Source organism: Hemicordylus capensis, chromosome 1, assembly GCF_027244095.1.
Source record: "Hemicordylus capensis ecotype Gifberg chromosome 1, rHemCap1.1.pri, whole genome shotgun sequence".
Taxonomy (NCBI): Eukaryota; Metazoa; Chordata; class Lepidosauria; order Squamata; family Cordylidae; genus Hemicordylus; species Hemicordylus capensis.
The window spans coordinates 168,051,718-168,078,998 of NC_069657.1; the positions used below are offsets into that span (position 1 = coordinate 168,051,718).

Genomic DNA, 27,281 nt, shown 5'->3' on the forward strand with positions numbered 1-27,281 from the left:
TCGCATCTAGCAATTTGCTGGTGATAAAAATGCCAAGCTAGTGAGCAGTATGGTTGTTAATACACCAGCCCTGGGCATGATGCCAGCATTTCCCCTCTTCTTTGGCCTGGGCCCATTGCAGAGTGGAGTGCTGCAGCAAGTGATACAAATAGAGTTTATTTTCCCCGGCGTACAGAAAGCCTGGTATCCGGAAGAGGTCGTGAGGCAAGCTGCAGAGGAGGCGCAGGACTTGCGATACAGGGTCCCTGTGACACAGAACAAAAGTTTATTTAGTCTGATAGGAACAAACATGCTTTCTGCTGTATGTCAGCCCTTTCTGTTGGAGGGAACTGCCAAGTTTGTAGGAATACTGGTGGTGTTGATTCTCTGTGCATTTCAAGGGACCTTGCCCACCATCACCTGTTCTGCATTCAGGAAACGAAGTGAAATAACTAAATGGCACTCTCCTGAGAATATTCCTCCCTTTGCTTAAGTTTGCGTTTGCTCTCCATAAAGCCTGGAAATTGCAAAATCAATACTTTTTGGCACTGAATGCTTTAAAAAGCTCTTTACAAATAAATTGGTCAGAATCTTATGCCTGAAATCTGATTACATTCAAAAGGTATTACATGAATGCCAGCAGCACCCATGGCAATTTTTATGCTTTAGATTTTCAGGACATGGTGGTCTTCTGTACTTTTATGTATGAAAAAAAACATATAATGAAAGGTTCATGGGGGATTCACCATCTACAAAGCACTGTTCAATGAACACAAAGATTTAAAAAACCTCTCTAGTCCAGTAATCTAGGGTATTGTAATACGTTAGGTAAACAACAGTTGGAAGAAAAATTACTTGCCTGTAAAGCCTGTTCTGTGTCTGTTTAACTTTTTAATTGCATAAAACTGAGCACACACCTAGATAATAAACATGTATTTTAATGTTTTATACAGGTTATAAAATAAACACAAGTATCTTATTTTAAAAAAAGAAAGAAAGAGTGAACAGTGTATGTGTAAGTCAGCTCATGGTCTCTTCTTTTATGTGATCTGATAGAAATTTGGCTGTGGGCTTTATGCGTAAATAATATAATTATCAAACGCCAAACTTCTGTCGCATCTAAACTTGCTCTGGGCTTACCTGGGAGTGAGAGAATAAGTTTCATGGTTAATTTAAAACAAATTCCCTTCCTGTTCCCAAAGATCTGTGTTGACCTTTGCCTGCACTGGAAAAAGAATTAAACCTATGTGGAGCAATTTAAACAAACACACAAACAAACAAACAAACCCAAACACTTGTATTTAATATTTTCAGTGAAACAGCCCCAGATAACAAAAGTAAAGAGTTTGTCCAAGAAAGATGTAAAGCTGAACTGAAGCTTAAGCTTTGATCTAGCGATTTAAAATAAAATAAATATGCCTGTGATTCGCTGCTGACAGGATCTGCATGTTCCCCATTTGCAACAACGGGTAAAAGGTGGAAGGACTGCTAGCCTAACCACCCATTCTTAACAGTGTTGGTGCTGCGTTCTGAGTCTGCAGAAGCCCTGGGGTCCAGTGTTCTTCTGGAGCTGTAGCACTGCACATCATGTGTATCGGTGTCTCCCACCTAATCTATGAAAAGCATTTGTATCAGCAGATAAACAATATTATATGGACAGGGAAAATGAAGCATAGAAAAGAGGTTTTCCTCCCTTCCCAAGACAGCAATCGCCTGTGATTAGAAGCTACTGTTGAACTTATTAACGGAGAGATCTATTATCTGCAAATCAACCACCAGAACCTTGTTCTTTGTACAGTTATACAAAAAAGATAATCAACCACAGTTATGGACATAACATGAGGGAGCTACTGTATACTTATGTTTAACAGCTATATATGTTTGTTTTTTCAAATTGAAATGGATTAGTGGACTAGGCTTCTTTTGAGACTGTAAGGCTCTCCACACGAGCAGTGTGAAGAGCCTAAAGAGGTTTTGTGGGGAGAGCAGGCTCAACCTGCTCTCCCTGCAGAGAAGCCGGATCGGCCGCCCAGACAATTACTGGCTCTGTCACGGAGCAGATTGGGGCACCATGGTTTGGGGGCTTCCCGGCCCCTGGAAGTGCCAGAATACCTTGCACGAGTGCATGGGATAGCCTCTGCCGGGAGGCTTGTTGCAGCCTCCCCATTAGGCGGCTACTCAACAATTGCTGTGGTGCAGTGACACATGATCACTTTTTGGGTACTCTTGTACCCAAAACAACCCGCTTTTTCGGTACTCTTGTGCCCAAAACCCAGGTTAAGTGGCGGACTACCCAAGACGGTTCATCGCCACTGGGAGCACCGTGGCTCCCGGCAGTTCTCACGTGTAATGGAAACTGGGCTGGGATCCCGTAGCCCCTGTGAGAATAGCCCCTGTGTATATGTGAACACACTTGCAGTTTATACTTTGTCATAAGTGACCAACATTCAGAGTAGTACTGCACAGATACAGTAGTGCTGAGTTTCAGTTTATCACTGTGTGGTGTATCACACAGGCAGAGAAAGGGGGGATTTTCACCAATTTCCCCTTCCCTCTGAAGCTCCCCGTCCCTCTTCCGTGGCTCACAAACATACGTCCCCAAGAGTCACACATACACAACTTATACAATCTGCTGGGAAACTGTGAAATAGCACGAGAGCATAATACCCAAGTCCCCATGACTTCAGCACAGCTATGCAGTCTTTTTGCACTAGCACAGCTTTGTTTGTTACACTAGCATAGAGTTAGGATGTTAGTCACTAATTCAATATTTCTTAAATTGCCGGGATGGAACAAGTAGTATGTCAGTAATCCTATGGCATGATTTTCTCTCTATGTCCTGTGGTTCTACCCCTAAGGCATCTTCCGGCTCTGCCAACATATAGCTGGGAATGGGTCCATAGCTTAGTAGCAAAGCATTTGCTTTACATGCCGAAAGTGCCAAGTTCAATCCCTGGCAGCTTCAGGTAGGACTAGGAAAGACTCTGGCCTAAAGTCCTGGAGAGTCCTAACTGAAGATGCATGGGATTAATCTTGGGGCTTTCTGCATGCAAAGCAGTCAAAGTAGACCATACTCAGCTAGATGGACCAAGGCCCTCCATAGAAGGCAGCTTCCTACATTCCTCTAATAAATCACAGACACAGATTATTATGAAAGCTATACCATTTGTCTTGCACTTAAAGTAATAATGCTGCTTATAGAGAGCATGTGATCCCAAAAATTAACCTAATTTAGACTTGTGATGTCTGGTAATGGTATTTGCATCTACCACACTTTTTAAAAAATGACCCAGTGGTGTAGCAGAACTCCAGTAAATCCTGTAACTGAAAACGTGAAGTATTATACTTAATCCACTTAATTTAAATACTAACAGGCAGGACATTGTCTGGCATATGTTTATGCTTCCAGAGAAGTCCTCTACATGGTGGCAATTTAGCCTATGGTGGCTACAAGGTGGTGAAGATTCAATTTACACCCCACCTGTTAGGAGCATAGGAAGCAGCCTTAAATTGAGTCAGACCTTAAGCCTATCTAGCTCAGTATTATCTATACTGAGTGGCAGTGGCTCTCCAAAGTTTCAGGCAGGAATCTTTCCCAACCCTTCCTAGTGATGCCAGCGACTGAACCTGGGACCGTCTGCATGCAAAGTAGAGGCCCTAGCACCGAGTCCCACAGTAAATCCCAGTTCCCCAGAAAATCCACTGCATTTAATACTAGACAACTTCGGAGCAGTGCAGTTTGAAATCATGTTATAATTGTGGACTTGCCTGCAATGTTTGAACAGTTTGTCTGCACAGTCTGCTTATTTTTGTAGCTTGTTGCACATGATCCACATGCTATAATTTTAACAATTGAATCCAGTGTTCATTTTAGTGTATGTTGGTTACTTCCACTTCTTTACCTTTACACTACTACTTAGCATTCATCTGCATGGTGGCAAAGCCAGCAGGTTGTACTCATCCCCTCCATGTGATGTGATTTTGGACCTTAAAAAAGGGGAAGTGGCTGAATTATGCCACTAGCCTTTCATAACTTGGCAAAAACATCAATTGCCCAGCTCATATGTTACATTATCGGCACGATAAGGGGCACACCTCCTTCTCCATAAGGCAAATGTATCCCCCACCTCAGGTTGTGAGGGAACAAACAGTGGAATCTTGGTTCTGTTTTTGTACTATAGTCCACTGGGTGAGATGGAGAGAATATCAGGACCCAAATTAATTAATATACAAGATACATTCAACAGCGCATTTAAGTTTTCTTTCCTAGAAATTTCATTTCCTAGAAAGGTGTGGGCACAAATACACAAATTTAACAAGGGTAAAAGATAAGTTTTTAGGAATTATTTAAAAGAGGTTGCATAGGAAACAACTATACAATTTCAAAGGTGTATCATTACACACAAAAACTAGAAGTCTCAAAAAAAATGTCATCCATAAATGGGCAAAGAAACAGTTCATTGACTTGTGCACAGTTTTCAGATGTCACATCCAAGAATCACAGGCAAATTGATGTAACATCCAAGAATTTCTAAACTGGTGAGCAAATAACTGGCTAAATACAGTTAATGGATCGGCAGGTAGACAAATAGATGGCAGAAGAAGACACATTTCCCCCCAGTGATGATAAAGGGAAAAAGAGGTGGAGCCCAATTTGTATTTCTGTCACCATTTATGCTCCAAAATCCTGGATTTTTCCTGAAATTTCCCCCCAAACCCCTGAAATGGTTTTGGATTATTCTGATCCAAAATAGGTTTCCCTATTTCAGATCAGAATTATTTCCAATATCCTCCAAAATGTCCTATATTAGACCATTTCTGAAATGCACAGGCCTATTGAATACTCAAAAACACACAGGCCTAGCAAATAAGTACCTTCTTCTCAACATCCTGAAAAATTCTTCCTTTCCAAAATTTAGTCCGCTCTGCATCCTCAGAAACTTTGTCTCCAATCTCCTCCATGGCAGCTCCTCATGTCAAAAAAACAATTTCCACAAGCATCCAATAGAGGGAACTCTCAAAGACGAGTTAACTCTGGGTAACATGTGAAGTGAGGGTTATATTATTTAGGCAACACTAGACACTGTAGTTCATGTGCTTTCATTAATCATTAAGGAAAAAAGAAACAAACCTTGTTTAATCAAAAGTAGCTGTGTTATCCTACTATCTGTAAAAAGGAAAGCACCAAATTTGCATCAGGTGTATCTATTCTATACTCTGAAAATAATAACCTTTGACTGAGAATTCTGTGTTGCATATGCTACACAGTGAACTCTACACAGTGAACAGAAGTGAACTCTTTACTTTAAAAGCCATGTCTTAGACTGCTTAGCTCAGTGGTCGCATCAGACGAAGAAAAGTTACAGGGTGCACAGCAAGGGCAAAGTGCATTTCTGGGGGCAGAGAATGAGTTTTGCCCCACATGTTAAATTTTTGAAAGAGAAATAAGAGTACATCTCACTGTAATGCTCTGCCTGCATGGGCTAATCCTTATATATTTATTGAGAATACCAAAGAAGAGCACTCCAAGAATGTGAAAAGTTATTTTACTTTAAATGCTAGCAGGGTGTAGAAATACTACTTGTTGTCCTTAACCCCGGCAACACTTGCAATGTAGCTAGGATGTTAGTGGATATAATCAAAGAGGGAGAGACCCATCTTAACTAGCTGCTGAACAAGGCATGGAATGAAATGAAATGGAGCCCAGATTTGACTAAGCAAAGCAGCTTCAACTGTGATCAAAAAACAAGTTAATACTGAGCCGATTCTGTTCTCTGATGTATTTCATCTCTCTTCTTCTCTTTTGCCCCATCTAAGTCATAAAACCATCACCTGAAGTGCTATCCTTCCCACTTCATATTGCACTCATCAGGATTGATTAAGGGATGAAAGTAGCAGCAGAATCTCTCATAGTGCGTTTCTGAATTAAGCTATTGCTTTAGGTACACTTATTCACACTGTGCCTTAAGAAACCATAACAAGCCAGTTATTACTCTCCTTATCTTTCTAGTAGAGAATGTTTTGAGTTCCATAATTCCTTAACAAAACCAGTGTACATCAGAGGATCTTGGAATATGCAGGTACAGTTGAGAAATACTACATTTCATTCTTTATTGTCACTAGTTTGAGGCCTGTAATAAGCTCTTGCTGTTATTAGTTTCTGGTAGAGCCCACAACAGGGTAGACAATCCAGGGCTCTTGGCTAGGGAAAACACAAAAAAACCCACCCGCCAAGATTTTAATCACATTTCCCTAATGATAGAGGCAACATGATTTTTTAGAGGGGGACAGGCAGTATAATACTGAACTTTATTTATTTATTTATTTATTTATTTAACATTTTTAAAAATATCCTGCTCTTCCTCCAAGGAGCCCAGAGCGGTGTACTACATACTTAGCAATAGCACTTACATTTATATACCGCTCTATAGCTGGAAGCTCTCTAAGCGGTTTACAATGATTTAGCATATTGCCCCCCAACATTCTGGGTACTCATTAAGTTAATTAACACTTAAGTTTCTCCTCACAACAACCCTGTGAAGTAGCTTAGGCTGAGAGAGAAATGTCTGGCCCATTATTGCTTTACAAAGATTTCTAAACAATGGTTCCCACTCAACTACAAATTATCTCAGTCTTCACCTATAGCTAGTCAAGGACATGTTATCCAAGTACAGTAATGGTGGCCAGAGGGGTTAGTGATGCAGCTGGGCTCTGTCAAGCTGCTCTTGCCAAGAGCTCTGTTGCATTCAGTAGTCTTTTGTACTTAGTTGTTTGGATGTTTGTCTCAGAGGGATCCTGTAAAGAGTGTGGGGGCAAAGTCAGAAAGGAAAAGAGAGGGAAAGGAGAAGGGAAGAATGGAGTTGTTGCTGAATAAATATTCACAAAAGTCTTCTTTGTGTGCATGAGGGAAGCAGCTATAAGGCACAGTCTCTGCTGATGAAAGCCTCATTCTCCCTTTTCATCAAGGGTCCAACCACCTCTGGAAGACTGGCCCTTGGACTGATGCCTTCTTGGTCTCACAGCTGTTTTCCATCAGCCTCTATCTTGAGGCTTTGATGGTGTCACTGGAGGTAACTGGATGACTGGCCAATTTCTTGACTGAAGGGCAGTTAATTTTCATTAGCAGCATTGTTTGGGGTCAAGACAATGGCTAACATCCACAGGAACGAAGCATTTGTGGGAGGATTAACTAGCCCAACACTATTACACTAGCTAGCTGTACTACCATGCTTGTGGTCATACAACAGTGGCATGCCTCATTTGTTTTAATGTGAACTTCCATGCAGTAGTACTCTTATACAAATTGCTGTTTTTAGTGCAACTAAGCTAATGTTGTGCTGGTGCAAATGTGCGTGTTCTGCAAGCCTCAATATGTCAGGCAATGTTCTTCTCATGGGAAGAAGAACTGTTGTTCCTCCAGCTATTTCCCCCAGCACACTCACTCAATTCAAGGCTCATACAGATTAAGTGTAGTTGTGCTTATGCCAGACACTACTAATTGCTCCACACTGTCTACCTTTCATTCTGTGTAACAGATGCCTGGCCTCTAAACAAAATACTTTAAATATATAAACTTGTTTCTTTCTGATCTTGTTTAAACACAGCCTAGTTACTTTAGTGCTTCTACTTCTCCCCAAATATAAAATTCTGACTCTGCCAAACAATCATTTTTTGTCTTGAACCAGTATTGCTTCTGCCATCTTTGTGTGAAGTACAAAGTCACTTGCTGAAATGGGTTCTATTGTTTTTCACTGTCTCATCTGTAGTCCTAGTTGTGCTTCAAGTCAATCTGTGCTGTATCTGTTAGATTTAATTTTTTATTGTGTCATATGGACAGGCTAGTAATTAATAATTATCCTTTTCTTAATGATGCACTTTTGTGATTTATGAGTGTTTTCTCTTGGATGTTATTCTCATTTGTTTGTTCATAAAGACAAGATTGAATACCTTGCACATAAGCTGATAAAGGATTCTCAGCTCACAACTGATAAGAGTCTTGCAAATGGGCCCATTTATCTCTTCCTTTTCCAACTTTCCCAATTTTTTTGTGTTTTTACAGAAGTCTGCAAGTTCATTTCTTTGAAGCACTCGCTTTGATGAGCTGTCTACCTGAACTTACAAATTACCTACTTTTTCCATTGTAGATGGTGTTCCTTCCTTCATATTACATTGTGCTTAGCTGTGAATTGCTGAACTATCCTAAATTTTATTCACTTGAAATGTGGAATCCACATTGTGACTAGAGTGGAAGATGCATGGAAACTGCATAACGATAACAGTATTGCAGTTGTTATGAAATAAAGGTCTTGCATGTTGACATCTCCTGCAGGTTTATAAAGGCAGAAGAAGGGCTCTGCCCTCAAAGAGCAGCTGAAGGCTTGCTCTGCAGCCCAGTGCAGCTCGAGAGGGCTGTGCAACCCTCAGGGACATAATCCTGGCAGTGAACAGGGCTTTTGTAGGAAGGGGGGGAAAGCAAAAATCATTTCCCACTCCCCTCAATCCATGCTGGTCTGCAGAGCAAGGCCGCTATTCTCCAGTGGCTCTACAAGGGCAAAGCTCTCATTCCACCCTTGTAGTGCTGTGGAAGATGTGGGCCATTGCTTTTGTCCCAAAGAATCCCATTTATAGGTAAAAGGACATTTGTTTCAAATCAAATTCCAAACATAATTATTTAAAATGGTGGCAGCGTTCAGTTTACAGTGAGTTCCCTTGACAAAATGTAAATATCTATTTAGATACTTTAACATATCCATTTCATACCAAAAATGGTAGGTCAGGACAAATGCCAGGGCATTTTAAACATTCAGACTGTGGCTCTGAAATGCAGCCTTCTGCCACCCCTTGAAAGTTGGCATTTCCTTGCTTTAGCAAGTTATTTTTTGCATAACAGTTATTGCAGTAATTGCCTACTATTCCCTTCCACTGCAGAACCAGTTTCCTTACCGTACTCTGGGTCACCACACTCATCCCATAAGGATGCTTGATATTCCCAACGTATCTTTTTTCACCAAAAGCAGATGTGGGAACCCCAGATCCAGACTGGGATCATGAAACATGACAAGGAACATTAATCCCCCCACTTTCACTTTTCTTGCAGTGCCAATGCTGCTATTTGCCCTCAGAACTATCTGCTGTATATAGCAAATGGGGAAGGGGCTATTCTGAGCGGGGGGGGTGGACATTGGATTGGAGAATTAAAAGCCCCATGCAGCAGCTTTTGATGAAAAGAAGTGTTGGATTCCTAGGCACAAGCTTCAGTGTTTTAACACCACATCCAGCTAAATCCCCAGGGGATTGAAGAAAGTAGACTTTACAAAGACATTCAATGGAAATGCTCCCCTAGTGTAGCATAATGTATTAGTTTCAGTACAGAAAACAGACCAATGCTGAATTTGCATAAAGTGTCACTAAAGCTTTATAAAATTATCACAACTTCACTTTACAGGTGAAATATTTCTAATCCTCTATAATAAAACGCTTGGTGTCCGTCCGTGCCTCCCTGGCCTGTTCTGCGCATGCGCGCAGTGCATGCGCAGAACAGAGCAAGGGAGACACAACCACCGGCACCCGGTGGCCATCTTGGGCGGCCAGAAGCGGCCACCCCGAAGAAGCCGGGTGAGCGGCGCCGGGGGACACTGGCCGCCGCCGCCTTGGCCAGAGGACACGCTGTGGCGACAAGGGAGAGGCCCCGGGCAGCGGAGGGCCCGGCCGGAGCTGCGGGCGGTGGCGGGCCTGCTGGAGCCGCGGCGGCGGTGGGTGGCGGGCCCGCCGGAGCCCTGGGTGGCCGGCCTGGCCGGAGACACGGGCCACGGTGGGTGGCGGCCGAAGAAAAGTAAAAGTAAAAATGCTGCCGCAGAAGTCCCTTTCGGCCCCAAGCGCCAGTTCGGGCAGAGCCTTTGCAGAGGGAGGAGCACTGCTTGCGAGCTCCTCTCTCCCTCTTCAATTTAGGTCTTTCTTTTCTCAACTGTCACGGGAGGGGTAAGGTGGTTTCGGAAGTTGGGAGGGAGGGAGGGTGGGACTTCGGCGGCAGCGTCGTCGTCAGAATTTTTTTTTTTTTTTTTAAACAGTAAAGGGGAGAGGAAAAGGCTAGCGCCCGTTATTATAACAGGCTTCAAAATACTAGTCATTTCTATTAGATTAGAAATACTTCTAGTTTAACTCATTGTCCTGCTTATGTATACAAGTGAAGCAACCTGTCAAATAGAAGCAAGAGGCATTCCAGTTGCATAGCATGCCCCCATTTCCTACCAAGCCTGACTCTTAAAGGCTAGTTCCTTCTGTATATGCCGATGTTTGCAGTGCGGAACTCTATAAAGAGTGGATGGGTGATACACATCTTCAAATTGCCAAGGATAAGTACCAAGGTTAAGTGCCCGGGAGTTGTGATACAGTTGCAATTTCTCAGGTGCATGTGTATTACATATCTGTAAGTAGTTAGAGATGCACATCTTCCCTTCGCAGTGTATGGTGTTTGGCACTGCAAAACTGATGTGTACACAGCAAGCTGGCCACATAAGATGTGAAATCAGTGACAGCATATAACCTACAAGAGAGACACCTTCTCTCAACACATCATGTGGTGGGTTTTGTTCCCCCAATGTGACTTCGCTACTAAGAACTTTGTGGAAATGACTTAAATTTCAGATGTGTGTTGAGAGAAAATATGGTAGAGACTGGAAGAAGATACTGCATGTATAAAACCCTGGGTGCAGGTATGCTTTAAGACATTTTTGTCTATATTTGGAATACTTGTGCTGAAGTATTCAAAATATGGTAATATTAGATAAACTGGTTTGTGCACATTGTATGGGTATGAGTTTATTACAAAGCTTACTTTTAGGTGAGCATGAACAAGGAAGCAGGGGCACAAGACCTCCGACAGGGCCTTTAGTGAAGGTTGTTTTGAGTAATTGTTAGGTATTTATTTCCTGAAGAATTAATCTTTAGCAACCTGATACAGCCAAAATGCCATGGTCTGCATACAAAATGCTGTTTATGCCAGCAGAAGCAATTCTACTTGCAGCTGGAATGGCAAAATTGTCAATCTATCTCTTTGCAGCCCATTGTACCCCTATAAAAAGCCTCTGCAAATATTTAGCATATGCTGTGAAGCACAGGTGATTGCAATTGGGAACAAAAATAGTAGGCAGTTCCCATGAGCAAGTGGAGCAGCAACTTAGATCCAGGCCCTAGCCTAACAATGATGAGGCGATCAGGAAGATACTTTTGACTCACACACTCCCTTTCATGGTTCCACAGGTAATGTGAGTTAAATGCTCAAGTTAAAGATTTGAAATGGATTTGCAAACCCTGGTTATGAGGAAGTCATGTTAGCATTAAAGCAGATTTAGTGCAATACTGTGGTCAAGCCGTGAAGGAGGATTAATTTAGATGGGAAGACGACTTCTGATTTCCATGATTGGGAACATTACATTTTCAAGAGCCAGTATGTGTTAATGAAAGGTAGTCTTAATCTCCTTCTAGTGAGAGGGTAACATCCTACCACTTTTTTTTTAATGCTTTCAGTTCTTTTGACAGCATCATTAGCAATAATAGCACTATAAAATTTTCAGCCCTTTGGTGCTTGGGTTTAGTAGCAGATGAGAGTTCTCAGATTTTGCCCACAGTGATCCAAACAATAAAATGAAAGGGACTGCTGTCATTACATCCACTTTATTATAATACACATTGAAAGGAAAGAGTGAGAGATTTAGACAGGTCACTGGAAATTGTTCTTGAAGTTACTCATTTATATGTGAAATTTCAGCCACATTTAGTAGCCTGGAGAACTACAATTGTGAACAGTTAAAATAGCAGCCTGTGGGCACCCTATCTTATCACTGTATAAACCTTTAGAACAAGTCTGAGAAATAGAAAAACATAAAAGCTATTGTCCATATCCTTGTGAGAAATTAAAGTCATTCAACCAGAAATCGCAACTTCCTTTAAAATACATCAACTTTTTTTACATTTTTCTTTTCATGTTTTTTCAAGTCATTAACTACTTCTAGTCAACTTCTAGATCTATCATTGCCTTACTGTATTTAAAAGCACTAAAAAAAGCAATTTATTATAAACTCTCCATGGTTTCACCTTATCTAATGCACTTAATTTAGTTCATCTCCTGCTTCTTTGTAGTGTTACAGGCAACTGTAAGATTGGAAGCAATTTATTAATAACAGAACATGCCCTACAGCTTTAGCATCTGAAAACACTTTCTGAATGGTAATATATCCAGAGCTCTAAATTTATAGCACATAGTGAAAGTTAATAACATATACCATAATTCTTTTATCCGCATGCAGTCTTGTTTATCGTCAACAGAGAGTAGCTGGGTGCTTCAGATACCAGGAGCTATAAAGTTATTCTAGACAAGCACCAAGAGTGGAAAACAACTTGCAGCAGCCTTCTACCTTTTGCAACAGACATAAACAGCAAGTGCCCATGCCCATCATTCTGGAGAGCCTTTTCCAATGACGGAGGTTGCTCATTCCCTCACCGTCTCTTTTTGTACCCACTGAATGCTACAAAGAGTTCCTGTCCAGATTGTACATTATAAGCAGAGTTGTTTGCAAGTCTCATTAGTTTAAAAATACTATGGAGTAAGACCTTGACGTCTGCAGACTCTATATCCATGGATTTAGATCTCCCGACCTTGGCATACACGGGAAAAACCAGGGGTGTGTGTGTGTGATCAACCTCATTTATCCATGGTTTGGGATGGCCGGAAATGACCATGGAGGTCATTTACGGCTGCCATTTTTTTTGTTTCAGAGCCTCAAAATGGCTCCATTTTTAAAGGTGGGGGGAGAAGAGATTTCTGGCTGATTTGGAGCAGAGTGCGACTCGGGAGCAGCTAAGGCAGTATACAGCTTCCCCCATATACCCCCAAATTCGATGTTTTTGGAGGTTTTCCTCAAACCAAGAACCTAACCCCCAATTTCCCAATGCCTTGATATTAGCGGTTTCTGTATCTGTGGTTGTAGCATGGAACAGAACCCTTGCGAATACCAAGGTCATTTGGTGACCCTTGCGAATACCATTTTGAAAAAGGCTCATAAATGACTTGGAACAACCACTTTGTATGTGAAGTCTACTAAAATATACATCACATAGTTTTAACATATACAGAATGGGGGTACATAAGAATATAACAGCAGCCCTGCTGGATCAGTCCCAAGGCCTATCTAATCCAGTATCCTGTTTCACACAGTGGCCTACCAGATGCCTTTGGGAAGCCCACAGGCAAGAGCTGAGGGCATGTCCCCTCTCTTGCTGTTGCTCCCCTACAACTGGTATTTAGAAGGCATCTTGCCTCTTAGGCTAAAGGTAGCCTATAGCCCTCAGACTAGTAGCCATTGATTTTATGGCTACTATGAGTTTATCTCAGCCTTCCTTAAAGCCACCCAGGATGGTGGCTTTCACCACATCCTTTGGCAGAGAATTCCATAAGTTAATTTTGCCATGGGTGAAAAAGTACTTCCTTTTGTTGATCTTAAATTTCTGGGCAATCAGTTTCATGGGATGCCCCCTCATGCCAGTGTTATGTAAAAGGAAGAAAATTTTCTCTTTATCCACTCCACACTATGCAAAATTTTATAGACCTCTATCATGTTGTCCCTCAATTGTCTTTTTTGTAAACTAAAAAGCCCCAGATGCTGTAGCCTAGCCTCATAAGCAATAGCAACAGCACTTACATTTATATACCGCTTTATAGCTGGAAGCTCTCTAAGCAGTTTACAATGATTTAGCATATTGCCTCCAACATTCTGGGTACTCATTTTACCGACCTCGGAAGGATGGAAGGCTGAGTCAACCTTGAGCCCCTGGTCAGGATCGAACTTGTTACCTTCTGGTTACAGGGTGGCAGTTTTACCACTGCGCCACCAGGGGCTCATAAGGAAGGTGCTTCAGGCCCCTAATCATCTTGGTTGCCCCCTTCTTCACCTTCTTCAGTTCTACAATGTCCTTCTTAAGGTATGGAGATCAGAACTGTACACAGTACTCCAAATGTGGTCGCACAATAGATTTGTGTAAGGGCATTATGATATTAGCAGTTGTGTTTTCAATCCCCTTCCTAATGATTCCAAGCATGCAACTGGCCTTTTTCACAGCTGCTGCACACTGAGTCAACACTTTCAACGAGCTGTCTACTATGAACCCAAGACCCCTCTCCTGGTCAGTCACTGACAGCTCAGACCCCACCAGTGTATATGTGAAGTTGGGGGGTGTCTTTGGTCCCAATGTGCATCACTTTACATTTACTGACACTGAACCACATCTGCTGTTTTGTCATCCACGCCCCCAGTTTAGAGAGATCCTTTTGGAGCGCCTCACAATCTGTTGTGGATTTCACTACCCTAAATAGTTAGGTGTCATCTGCAAATTTATATTAAAGTCACTTTTGTTTTCATATTTCCAATTTACCAGCATAACAACACCAGCATAACGTGTTATAAAAAAGAATGAAGCACATTTGATGTTTTCTCTATTTTCTTTAAAAACAATAAATAAAATGAGAAACCACACAATATTTGCTGGGACCCTGTTGCTTTACAACTGATATCAAAAGATAAGGCAATTATCTATAAACATTCATGCCTGGAAGGTTTCCAGAAGTGGTACACTTGTTGGTCACTTTAATATTGTATCAATAAATGAATGTGAATACGTATTTCAGCTCCTGTAACTGTAAATAAAAAGTGTGATGCTGTAATATAAACTACCTGTTCTGTGAACTCGACTTGCCAATCTTGGGGACAAGCAAAGACTAAGCAGTGAATATTTTCCGATCACTGCATCTTCCAGGTGGTAAATGCTTTAAGCTGAATACAATAGCAATAAAAATAAAGGTGAGATAGTTGAAAGAGTTAGAGGTCAGATAAACCTGTAACACGAATTTCTTTTGAATAATTACTGAAATATATTTGTAGGGCTTTAGAAACAGTACTTATTATTGTACACGTTATTTTTTAACGTTCCCACTCCCAATATACTGTTTAAGTGCACAATTACAGTAATTGCTCTAATTGCACTGCGGCATTCTGTACCACCATGCACGCATGTGGAGATGCTATTATACATTTTAAAGAGTTTTTAAAAATCAATACAGATTAATTAAAACGTAAAAGTTCAGGTGAATTCAACTGCATAGGAAATTCAACCATCATTGCCAGACTAGGTTTGTACATACGTTTTTAAGGAACATTTTAAAAAATGTCTATTCTGGTACCAAAGCTTTTTTTAGATTTTTGCAAATAGCATTGCAAAGCAAATGTGGGCAAAATGGAGCACAAACTATGGGAAAATGTGCTTAAATTGACACCATAGTAAACTTTAGAAATGGTGTTTTAAAAAGCAACCTATAACAACTCTCAAAGATTGCATGAAAACCATGTTTGTGCCTTTTCATTCACACTTGGTTTCTTTCTCCATATCCATCTATATATTTAATTCTCATAGAAGTGCCTGTCCTGATATGTGGAGAGTGTGTCCTGGCACTCCGCTGATTGGCTGAGCTGTGGAGGCGCTGGATTGGATGGGCACCAGTCAGCACCACTCGTGAAAGCAGTGGGCCATTTGGGGAAGCTGGTGACAAGGCAGCTGGCCGCTTAGGGAAGCGTGTGGCTGGCAGTGGCCTGCTTGGGGAAGTGGGCAGGCAGCTGGCGGTGGAGGCCAGGCCGGGAGGGGAACGAGGAGGGAAGGCAAGAAGCGAGACTGGGGTAGGAGGCAGGGCGAGTGTAGAAGAAACAACCAACCAATTGAATTCTCCCAAATAAATACCTAAAAGTAAGTAAACTAATGCACAGATGCTCTGTGTGGATTCAGCTAGTATTCTATAATAAGTTAATTGATTTTGGTCTATTCATGAGAGTAGCTTCCACAGACCCTCAGTGGGATGAGAACTGGACTCCATGCAGTGATGAAGCAACATAATGGATATTGATGGCAATCACTCACATCTTTTCTTTAACTGGAGAGAATTTTTTTAAATTGCAACCAATACTTGGTATCAGGTGTGGGCCGTGAACATGCCTTTGGGGGGAGGGCGGCGGTGGGTGGCTTTTTAAAGTGTAAACAGAGCTGGTGCTCCTTGCCGCCCAGAAGCCCCTGTGACTGGGAATCGCCTTCACCACTTACCTGGCTCCCACGGAGGCGAGGCCCTACCAGTGGCCAGGTGAGTGGCGGAGGAGATTCCCCACCGCGGGGGCTGCTGGGTGGCATGGAGCACCAGTTCCGTTTACACTTAAAGAAGCTGCCCACCACCTCCGGAGGTGTGTTCACGGCCCACACCTGCTTGGTATGTATGTCTGGATTCACAGAAATTCACATGACCCACCCCACCCTGCCTCTATTGGGGTTTGGCCAGGTACTTGCTGGTCAACTCATGCATTTTCCAAACAGAAAGAACCCTTTTTTGTTTAATAGGGTTTTTTGTTAGTATGTGGAAAAACTACCACCACTTGACATGAAGACAAATTACATGTGCCTGTGATACTGCTCTTCAATTTTTCTTTGGAATATAAGAACTATGAATATACATTTAAAATAAAATTTACTTTGAATATCACTATTCCTTAATGTCTGATCCTAAACATACTTGGCTCACATTCACAGGTGTCTGCAGTGGAAGAAAAGAGTACAGACTCCGTGCATCTGCAGGTCTGTCAACCTGCCCCAAACACATTGCACTCCTAGTAGGAAACAACTTACAAACCCACATTCCCCCACTCAGCGAGATACACAAGTTATTCCATAGTGACTCTAGTAACACAAAAAGAGGAAGCCAATCTGCACCTCCCTTTTCTGTACAACTTCAGAATGTGAATTTTCAATTATGTGTACACTTATTTAAAAAAACTTGGGAAGGAACTCTGAAAGCTTGAAACGGTTATTTAATTTAGTTTTAATTTTACAATAATCTGGTCTCCCCCTCTCCACGGTTTTCTTTACAATCAGAACTTGAGCCATAGCATGTGCTCTCTAGTGCATAACTTAAATTCTTTCATTCTGCCTGACCACATTGTTTTTGTCTGAGAGCTTAGGTATTTTGCATCACTTGTAGAAACGACTAGCTAGAAGCAATGGTTTATAGGCGTAATATTCCAGTACATGAACAACAATCCAGATATTCATGGGCTTCTCTTAAATCTAGATTTGTTCAAAATTTACATGCAAGTTTTTAACTCAAGTTTTCAAACTTACTCATCAGAGGTCACGGATTTGCTCAGAAATATCATTCAATTATATCCATCCACTTACATGATGTGTATTTATAAATGGATTTAGACCCAACAATGTGATCTGGGTTATAATTCCCAGTTTCCAATTGAGAAGCTGGAAGACAGTGAAGACTAAGTTCAAATCTAACAGTAATTAGGAGATGGTGGTAATCACTAGTTTCTTGGTGATTTAAATCTATTCACTAAACATGAATACCATGGACAGCCAGGAAAAACAAACAAATGGGTCATAGAACAAATCAATCCAGAATTTTCACTCGAGGCACAAATGACCAGGCTCAAACTATCATACTTTGTGATATGTGGAAACCAAGCTCCACTGAGAAGTCCATAATGCTGGGAAACGTTGAAGGAAAGAGAAGAAGAGGACAACCAGCAGCAAGGTGAATGGACTCAATTATTACAGCAATGAATGCACCACTGAGAGACCTTAAAGGCCAAGTTGAAGACAGATCATCCTGAAGAGAATCTATCATCGTTAGGAGAGGAGAGCTGGTCTTGTGGTAGCAAGCATGACTTGTCCCCATAGCTAAGCAGGGTCTGCCCTGGTTGCATATGAATGGGAGACTAGAAGTGTGAGCACTGCAAGATATTCCCCTCAGGGGATGAAGCCGCTCTGGGAAGAGCAGAAGGTTTCAAGTTCCCTCCCTGGCATCTCCAAGATAGGGCTGAGAGAGATTCCTGCCTGCAACCTTGGAGAAGCTGCTGCCAGTCTGTGAGGACAATACTGAGCTAGATAGACCAATGGTCTGATTCAGTATATAGCAGCTGCCTGTGTTCCTATCTATGTGGTCGGTAAGAGTCGACACCAACTTGATGGTGCTTAATTGATCAATCACTAAACCAATTGATTTTGAGTTATCTTAAAGAGCACCTTCTTCTGCATGATCCCTACCACAGCTTAAGATCACCTGAGGATGTCCGTCTCCAGTTACCACCGGTTTGTCTGGTGGCGACTTAAAGGCGGGCCTTCTCTGTAGCTGCTCCTGGGCTGTGGAATGCACTCCTGGCAGAAATCCATAATCTGAGTTCATTATTGGCCTTCAGGAAAGCCCTTAAAACCTATCGGTTTGGCCTGCCATCCAGGATTTTTAAACTGTTGTAAATGTTTTGCCTGGTTCTCCTGGGTTTTTAACTGTTCATTAGTTTTATACTGTTTTTACAGTTTTCATTTTAACTGTTTCTGTTTTGATGTAAACTGCCGAGCCATTTTTGGAAGGGTGGTATATAAATCAATACATACATACATACATACTGGCTAATGTCCAAAGGAGCCTAATCTGGTTGGTGATGTGTTTGCAGTCTAAGGAGCACTTCTGGAGCACAGGCGAGCTCTTAAAGTATTTGCTCTCTTGTGTAAGACCACCTGTACTTTGCTGAGAGCCCAGAGCAGTATGGGTGGATTAGCATTGACCACATTAGACTGTTCTGGATGCTGGCCAGTGCGTTTATCAAATAGACTTATTCTCTAATAAACTAGTGATTTCAGTCTAAGGAGCACTAAAGTGTACTTCCATTTTTGCACAAAAGTGTAAAACCATCCATGTCTGTGAGCCAGCAGCAATGTGGAGAGATTAGCTCTGGACACCAGCATACCTAAAACAGTAGTATTATTTGTTTGAGTAGCAGACAGTGAAACAATCAACACAGGAGGGCCATCAGCCTAATGTTCTGCTTTAGAGCATTATTTTACTTACATTTCTTAGCCACCCTTCATTAAAAATGCCAGGATGGTGTACTACCATTAAAGCCATAAACAATAGCATCATATAAAGCAAACAAAAACAGGATACCTCAGAGGCATCTGCCTAGCCTCTGATGGAAACAGAATGGTGGAACAGATGGACTTTGATCCAATTCAGCAAGACTGTTTTTATGTTTCAGATCACCCAAAGCAGCACTAAATCAGAGATGAGGTAAGGGAGAAAAGGGTTTTAGGTATATTTGTGAAAAGCACTATAAGGTATTTTCCTTAGGGGATGGAGCCGCTCTGGGAAAAGCATCTGCATGCTTACATGCAGAAGGTTCCAAGTTCCCTTCCGGGCATCTCCAAGATAGGGCTGGGAGAGACTCCTGCCTATAACTTTGGAGAAGCTGCTGCCAGTCTGGGTACTGAGCTAGATGGACCAACGGTCTGACTCTGTAAAACGCAGCTTCCTACATTCCTGTGTAACTGTACAAGCTATGCAGCTGTCACAATTCAACTTAATGTACACCACAAATCTGTAAGACAACATTACATTAATGTCATTGGCATCTAAGCTATATACCACAGGATGTGATCTTATTTATTGCTAAACAGAGAAAAAGATTAATATGTGTAACAAAAGGCAGATCACTGGCTCAATTAGGTTACTTATTTGTACCATGAACTTAGTATCAAAATGCTGCATGCAACTTTTAAAATAAGGATTAGGAATATATTTTACTAAGGGCAGAAATTGTTTGGGCATATAAAGTATTATGACTTGACTTAAGCAGATATAAACTATGAAATCTTAAGACTGTGCCATCAAGTAAATGCAAACTCATGTTATATATTAATAACATATTTATAACTCAGTGAGCAGCCTCCACACTAAGACTTCTAAAAACAAAAGTTTTGCTTGCAAGGGTGGGGAAGGTGCTTCCGCTGATCTTCCCCTCCCTTTGTAGCCCACGGTCCCTCCCCCCCAACGTTGTTGAGAGCTTGGGACCCTCAGAAGCAGATTTCTGGGGACCACAGGGGATATGGGGATTTAAAAAAATGTCTTTGCTCAAGCAGGAGATCTTCCATTCACAGAAGTCTTGGTCTAAAAGCTGCCCAGTGGCTCCATTATTAATTCAAAATAAATATTTTAATAGCTTTCAGTACTAAGCAAGTTTAAAGGAAATGAACTATAAAGTGCTCTGGTAAACAAATGCTCAACTATTAAATAAAAGGTGGGAGTGTAGCATTTTAACATTTCGTAAGTACCATTTAGGAACAGACAATAAAAGCTGGGTTGAAGCACTTGGTGCTCATCTTCTTTCTTCACACTGGCACCACTGAAACCTATGAGACTATTTCATAAGTGGTTTGAGAATCTTGCATTGTGATTCAGTTGAGCCCAATTAAATAGTCATAATAGATTCTTAAACCTATGTATAAGGAAGTAAACCCCACCAATGTAAATGAAATTTTGTTTGTAGTAAGTGCTTAATATTGCAAGCTAATCCTCCCATTTCAGTGAGACCAAACAGTTAAGTACAAGTTATGTAGTTTGACTGTTGCTTAATCCAAGATCTGGCTGGCTGTCTTTGATGAAGAATATATACTTTCCATGTCATTACTCATGGAACAGCCATATTAAAATATGGAACAACCATATTAAAAAAACTAATGTGCACCCGTCCTTTAAATCTTCTACTTTAAAAGACAAGTGTGTACCTACAAAGTTGCACTGGACTAAAAAATGCGATATGCAGTTCTGATGTTAGCCCAGATACTGTTATAACTCTGAAAAATTCACAGGTTGAGAAATCCAAAGAAAAATACCATTAAGGATTTCTCTTTTTCACTGAAGCCATTACAAATCAATGTCTCTACCATGGGAAACTAAGGCACATTTATGTTGGTCTAAATGTTTTAAGATCGAATAAGAATGGTTCTTACTTTGAACTTAACATAGTCATGGTAGCTTAATCAATCAGTTTGAAAATCCGATTGCAAATCTGATTTTTAAAAAACTCTGAAGAACTCATCACTTAAAAAAATAGGCATCCAAAAGGTTGACGCAAACCATTCCAAGATAAAGGAGTTCTACCAGCACACATTTTTCTGCTTCACTAACCTTCAGCTTAAAAGATTAACGACATGGCTACTGGGAGGCTGTTAAAGTTTTAAATTGGAATAAAAATGTTGTGGTGAGATGAAGAAATGCTAGAGAAAGTAGGATTAGGGAATGCAGTTTAAGATTTCCATAAAAAGTTGCTTGCAAAAGGATATTAACAATTAAAAAATTGTTCCTCCATTTCATCTCTCTCTCTCTCTATACTAACTGCAGATTGATCTGTTTCACGTGTCCAAGTGAGTGCACCTTTAAATCTGTATTTCAAAATTGCATAATAAGGTTCGAAAGTGCATCAGATGTGTGTATCTGCAGTATACTCCTAGCAGGAGGATTTCTAGAATGTATAACGATTAAGTTAAAATATTTTCTCTAAAACGTTATGCATTAAACTTGAAGGTTCATTTCACTTATTTTCTGAAAACAGAAACATGTATGCCTCCTCTACACTTTCTTAAGATGAGGCCACAGCTTTAACAGCACACTTGGAAAGTGAGTGTGCATGTTTGGGATTTCTACGCAAAGTCAACAGAAAATGGATTCACCATATTGTAAACTTATAACTTTCCTTTATTTTCAGGCGAAAGAAACCTATTATGACCAGCAAATGCTGGTGATTTATAAGTATATCAGAAGTGTTTTTACTACCACCAGCTATTGGCTTATTACTGTACATATTTTGAAACTTACAGATTGAATATCCTGTAATGATAGTTATGTCTTTTGTTATCATATAGGTTCTGGTATATTTTGCATGCATACTGAAGTATTCCTGAGCAACAGGTACAACATGTTGCTTCCCTTGGCAAATATATTCTACCCTTCCACCAGAGATATTATCATCCATGGTGAATGTAAACCGTTCACCATGAATACTATTGCTTAGTTAGATCTTAACTTTACTTCTGTAGGTTCAAAGGTCGAGTGCAATTTCACGAGCTAGTATTTTTCATGGACTTTTATACATATATGAGCGTGAGCTAGGTACACTTGTTGATAAGAGCAAGATATTTCCATTAAACAACAAGCCGTCAAACACTGCTTTAACGCTGCAGTCAAACACTGCAACATTGAATCCAATCACAAGAGTAGTGTGGATTCTGAGAGAGAGAGAGAGAGAGACACTTCTGTGTTGCATCATTTGGTATGCAGAAACTAAATTTATTTCATATGTATTTTAGAGTAGGGTAGGCGGATTGCTGATTTATTTTAAAAAACCACTGTGACCCTCACATGCTGCATGATATATCTTTTAAGTCTTCTAGAGACTTCTCCTGGCCCCCTGATCCCCAAAACATTCTATGTAATTCCATTATATTTCTCAGCCCTATTTTACTGAAAGCTCATTATCTCCGTGTCTATTCTCCCTCCGGATCAACCATTGTGGTATATGAATTGCTAGAATAAATAAAGAAGCTACTAATTCAAGATGTTTCCTTTTAACTCATGGGAGTAGGCCTGTGTAATTAACTGTAATGGGATTAAATGAATTTGTTATTAATTTCCCAGTATTCTAGAGAGGTCTGAGACCTTTTTTTTGAATCTTGTAACTTCTTAAGTAAACTTCAGGATTTTCAGTTTAAAAATTATAACTCTTGTAATCTACAGTATGCTTTCCAATCAAATCAGAGTGATTATAAAAATACACATGAATTATAAATAAGGTGCAGAATCTGGTAATGAACTGAATTATATGCAGCCAAAGACAGACAGTCAATGAGGAGATAATTAGTATAATTTACCTTACCTATACTTTTTTCCATTACTTCCTTCTGACACATGTCTTGGACATTCACTGTGCAATTCACTATGAATTCTGGAGATGAGCAGTCATTATTTAGCTGATATTCCTCACACTGATAACACTGTATTTGCAAAGCAAATCCTAAAAGAGAAAGAAATTTTGTTTAGCAGGTGCTACAAATCTTTCCAATGCTGCAGTCCTATGTATACACATGGGCATGTTTCACTGAACTTAAAAGAACTTACTTCGGAGTAAACACGCGTAGTAATGTTTAAGCATGTTGCCCAAGGTAAGCATGTTGCCTTAAGCACACTAACTAGGGACTAAGCCCTGTTGACTTTGTAGCATTTCTTCTGAACAAATACACACAGCATAGGGTTGTGCTGCATGTTAAGTTTTCATTTCTTCTTGTCTGTTACTGTTCTGGTATTTTTTAAAAACCCTGTGGATGCTGCACTTGGCTCTGGTCCAAGCCCATTTAGCTGAGGCCATTGCTCATAATTACTTAGCATCTTACAATAATAAGCTGGCTGTGTGCAGGAAAACTCTAAACATGGGGAAAAACTGTTTTAGTTTCCACCTCTACACACACACTCTTCCGACTGCATCAGCTAACTCTGTATCCAGCAGGGGGCAGAACGAACAATGATAGACAGTAAAAGAATTGATCTGTTTTGCTCACCAACCCTTCTCTCTTTTCCCTTTATGAGTTCCTTAAAAGCACTATGCGTTTAAAAAGCAAACAAACGACGTTGGGTGACGAAGCAACACTCCTAATAGACGTGCTTCAGAGCTCATCTGCGCCAAAGGGGTTTACTTAACTACTAATTAATTGCAAATGATTTAATTACTATTTTGCCATGCACAATTACAGCTGCAAAGCATCCTTGGCTTCCCTCTATCATGTAAACGAGGTCCTTCTGGAAGTTAAAGCGAGGGCCAGGGGACTTGCAATATTTACTGTCTGTCGGAGCTCTGCCTGAGTAGGAATTCTGACTCCAGTGCTGGCGGGGTTGACTGATGCACAGAAATATCGGGGTGGGGCAAAGGGGTCTGCTGTCCACTCATCCACCTTCGAAAGGATGGGGCGGGAGAAAGGACAAATTAAGTATCAGAATTGGGAATTCTTCCTGAGGAGGATCGATTCCCTTTAAGATCCGTACTTAAGGCATATTTAGAGAGAGCTGGTTAGCAGCATGCAGGGGAGCTGGCCTTCGTGCTGAGAAGGCTGTGCCAGCAGGAGCATCTAGACTGAGCCTTGGCTCCCTTGATCCTTACTCAGGAGTAGTAGCCCCTAGCAGCAGAAGAACCCCCGAATGGTTCCCATCACGCAGCCGGGGGGTGGCGGAGAACGCAGACACCCGGAAACTGGACTGTTTTCTTTCGAGAGCTGCAATCTATCTAAGGGTAGGCAGAAAGAGCAGCTCCCTAGGATAGTTTGTAAGTGAGCTACTAACTATCCCCAACCCTCCGAAACACATTTATAGGCGAACGAAACAAGTCCTTTCTTCTGCGGTTGCAATCTGGCTCCGAGGTAGGCTCAGACAACTGCTCGCAAAAGTGGATCTCTCTCCCCAGCCCACGTCTAAAACAAACCCAGATCGCACAGGAAGTAGAATTTAGCCGCGGGGGGGGGGGGGCTGATGTGGAGTGTTACGGTCTGGCTGTTGGAGATGCTCAGCGCCGAACGAAGAGCAAGAGAGAAGCGGGAGCCGGGAATCGTTTTCCTTGGGGCTACCATTTGGCTACTCAAGGGCTGCCCCCGCCCTCATGGCGTCCATATAGCCTGTATAAGCTAGCTGCCGAGGTAGATCCCAAGCAGAGCCCTTCTGGATAGCTGGATCTCTCTCCCGGTGCAGTCAGCGTAAGGAGACAGGGAGAAGGCGGGAGAGCGTGTGGGCTTCTTGGCTGGGAAAGACCTGTGCGATCGGACTTGTTCCGAAGGTTGCGCTGGGCTCGTGCGACTTCCTCATAGACCTGCACCCGGTGGATCAGGCAAGCAAGCCGCCGCCGCCGCCGCTTTCCTAGCACGGGGCTGCAGAGTTGGTGCCGGAAGCAGCAGCTGTTGAACAAGAGACGCGAACTTTGCAGAGTAGCTACCAGGAATGTCCCTAGCCAGTTGTGTTCGCTGGATCTGCAGGTGCCGGGCTTCCTTCGGGAAGGAGCGCGCGCGGGGGGGGGGGGTTACCTTACCTGGTGCCAGCAACAATCCCCAGAAAGTTGTCGCCACGGCGAGGAGCCACATCCTCTTGGAGCCGTCGGAGGTGGCAGGCGCTGGGCAACGGAGTGCAGCTCTCAACAGCAACAGCCGGGCAACGCCGCGGGAGTCGCACAGCTCTGCCACGTCGGGCTGGTGTTACTGCTGCAGCCGCTGCGGAGAGGAGCTCCGGGGGCAGCGGGCGACGCCAGAGCCCGCATCGCCCGCCTGGCCCAGCTCCCGTCCTCCCTGCTCGAGCTTCCTCCAGCCTCGCTGGAGTTCAGACACTGAAACTACAGCGGAAGACGCCGAGCCAAGAAAAAGAGCGAAGGAGACGGGCGGAGGGGGGGCAGAGGGCGCGCGCGAGACCCGTCCACTAACCCCCCCTCCCAGCACCATCTGATTGCTCCTCCCCTCTTCTACGGGCGGGGCGGGGAGAAAGTTTATGGAGACAGAGAATCCTTAAGCTGCTGCGGGAGGTGGAAAAGGGAAGCTCCCCCCCCCTCAAAATAACAAACAAACAAACAAACCACCTTTACTTTCTGCAGCAGCGAGCGGGGAGGAGTCGGGCCATTCACTCTTTGTCTTAGCCCGCCGTTCGGTTTCTACCTGCTCAGGAGGAGGTGGGCTGTGCAACTCCCACACTGCACGCACACACCCCACCCCATTCTATGGGTGTGTCGAGAGGCTGACGCTAAAATGTCACCCAGGAATACAAACTAACCCTGTGGGATTCCAGCTCCAAAATTCTGGCTACTCTTCTGCTCAGGCGACTCCCTCTTCCCCCCCCCCCCTGTCTCCCCCGCCCCGTGTGAGCCAAGGCTCGCTCCTCGCTTTGATATTTCCCTTAAAGGGACCCTTCTTTCAAGGCCAAGATCATTTCATGTGAATATGTTCTCATTGCAGCCCATCAGTCCACTGTCATGTAATTTTAAAATCAGAATGCTTAATGGGTGGTACCCCCACCCGCATCCTCCAAGTGTTTGTGGGTGGGATATGGAGTCGTGTGGACGTTGTGTCACGCAGAGTACATACAAAAATGTACGTGCGAGTAAAGGGGTGTTTGTTGGTTCGTAGGTATCGATTCCTTCACTCGCCCGCGAACTGCAGAACGGTAGCTAGTGAACTGTGGTCACCGCTACATAGTCGTGCGGGCCTGGAAATTCTGTTCTGCTTCCAGTACAGAGCAGTGCGAGGTGTCGTGTTTAGCGTCAGACTCGGCCAGTCCTCACGGGGTGGGTCACCTTCGGGCATTTGCGCGCGCCCTCAGCCTAAACTACCTCCTAGGCTCTTTGTTAGACGAAAAGGGGATTCTGACTACAGTATATTGCCCTCAGCTCCTTGGAGCTCTTGGCAGGGTCGAAGCGTGAAGTAGGCGGGCGGGGCTCCTCCCTGTCCTCGCTGTAGTAGCCACCGCGGCTGCTGCACGTGTGGGGTGGAGAAGATAGTGTGTGTGCTGCTGAGCCCTACTGCATTTGACCCCTGTAGCTCCGTGGTCCACTTCGTCGCCTGCAAACTACGACAAAGCGGGCATCGAGGCAAGGGCGCTGTTGCCTCTTGCTCCGATCCCAACCGTGCATGGAATCTGTTGTACCACTACGGTAGGCAGCAGAGACTGTCTTCTGCTAGTGTTTGACAGAAAATGCTAGCAGATTCAAAGCAGTGTCCCACCACTGGAGACACACACAGGCCCCCATGCTTAGTGGAGCAGCCATCGCGTGCCGAGCCCTACGAAGGTTATAAATAAGGGAACTCTATCTCTGCGGAGAACAGGCTGGGTAGACAGACACTTCGTACCGAGATGCATCCTCTGGGCTGAGGAGAATGTAACACGGAGCCCAGAGGGGCCGGCATGCAATTCTAGAGTGTGTGCAGAAGGTGGACATCGCTCAGGTGTACTTCATACCTGTGCGTTATCGAGGCGGGCGCCTTTTGCCCCCAGCTGGAAGATACCAAGGCTGGGCTCACTCTTGTCCCGTTCTTCAGATTGGTACTGGAGCTAGGTGACAACCGTAGTTTAAGGACCTAGAACTAGAAGAAACGGAGACGGTGGGGAGGGAATCGCCTAAGGCGTGTTTACTCACGGGTGATACTGAACCACCCGCCTCGTTTGCATTGCAGACTTACAGAAACCAGGTTCGACGCAAACTTAACGCTTGCTGTTTGCTGATATGCTCGTATCTTTCAAATAGCTTTTAGCAGCACTGGAGGAAGCAGCTTGGCTTGCTGGATTGCAGAGCAGGTAAATCGCACTATTGCCTTGAGGAAAGGAGATATTTAGGCATGGTTGGGGAGTAGTTGGCTGGGCT

The 27,281-nt window shown here is 42.8% G+C and overlaps 1 protein-coding gene and 1 long non-coding RNA gene across 10 annotated transcripts in view; one reads left to right on the top strand and one right to left on the bottom strand.

The window, feature by feature from the left end:
* Window positions 1-27,281, bottom strand: part of LYPD1 (LY6/PLAUR domain containing 1) — a 27,853-nt gene continuing 572 nt past the window's right edge. Inside the window, exons 2-6 of one of the 7 annotated variants that reach the window (XM_053253410.1) lie at window positions 26,879-27,003; window positions 22,779-22,916; window positions 4,855-5,013; window positions 839-896; window positions 1-245 (exon numbers count right to left, since the gene is read on the bottom strand). In XM_053253410.1, the coding sequence (XP_053109385.1) occupies window positions 7-245; window positions 839-896; window positions 4,855-4,941 (384 nt within the window). In that variant the 5' untranslated portion in view covers window positions 4,942-5,013; window positions 22,779-22,916; window positions 26,879-27,003 and the 3' untranslated portion in view covers window positions 1-6. Of the gene's footprint in view, window positions 246-838; window positions 897-4,854; window positions 5,014-22,773; window positions 22,917-23,020; window positions 23,430-23,457; window positions 23,878-24,053; window positions 24,257-24,968; window positions 25,101-25,511; window positions 25,744-26,878; window positions 27,004-27,281 lie in introns of those variants that run through there. The other 6 variants (XM_053253391.1, XM_053253416.1, XM_053253386.1 and 3 more) reach the window with 6 other exon arrangements.
* Window positions 25,496-27,281, top strand: part of LOC128326504 (uncharacterized) — a 20,722-nt gene continuing 18,936 nt past the window's right edge. For 2 of the 3 annotated variants that reach the window (XR_008308086.1, XR_008308088.1), the window contains exons 1-2: window positions 25,496-26,573; window positions 27,094-27,214. This is a non-coding gene — a long non-coding RNA (uncharacterized LOC128326504). Of the gene's footprint in view, window positions 26,574-26,601; window positions 26,976-27,093; window positions 27,215-27,281 lie in introns of those variants that run through there. The other variant, XR_008308087.1, reaches the window with a different exon arrangement.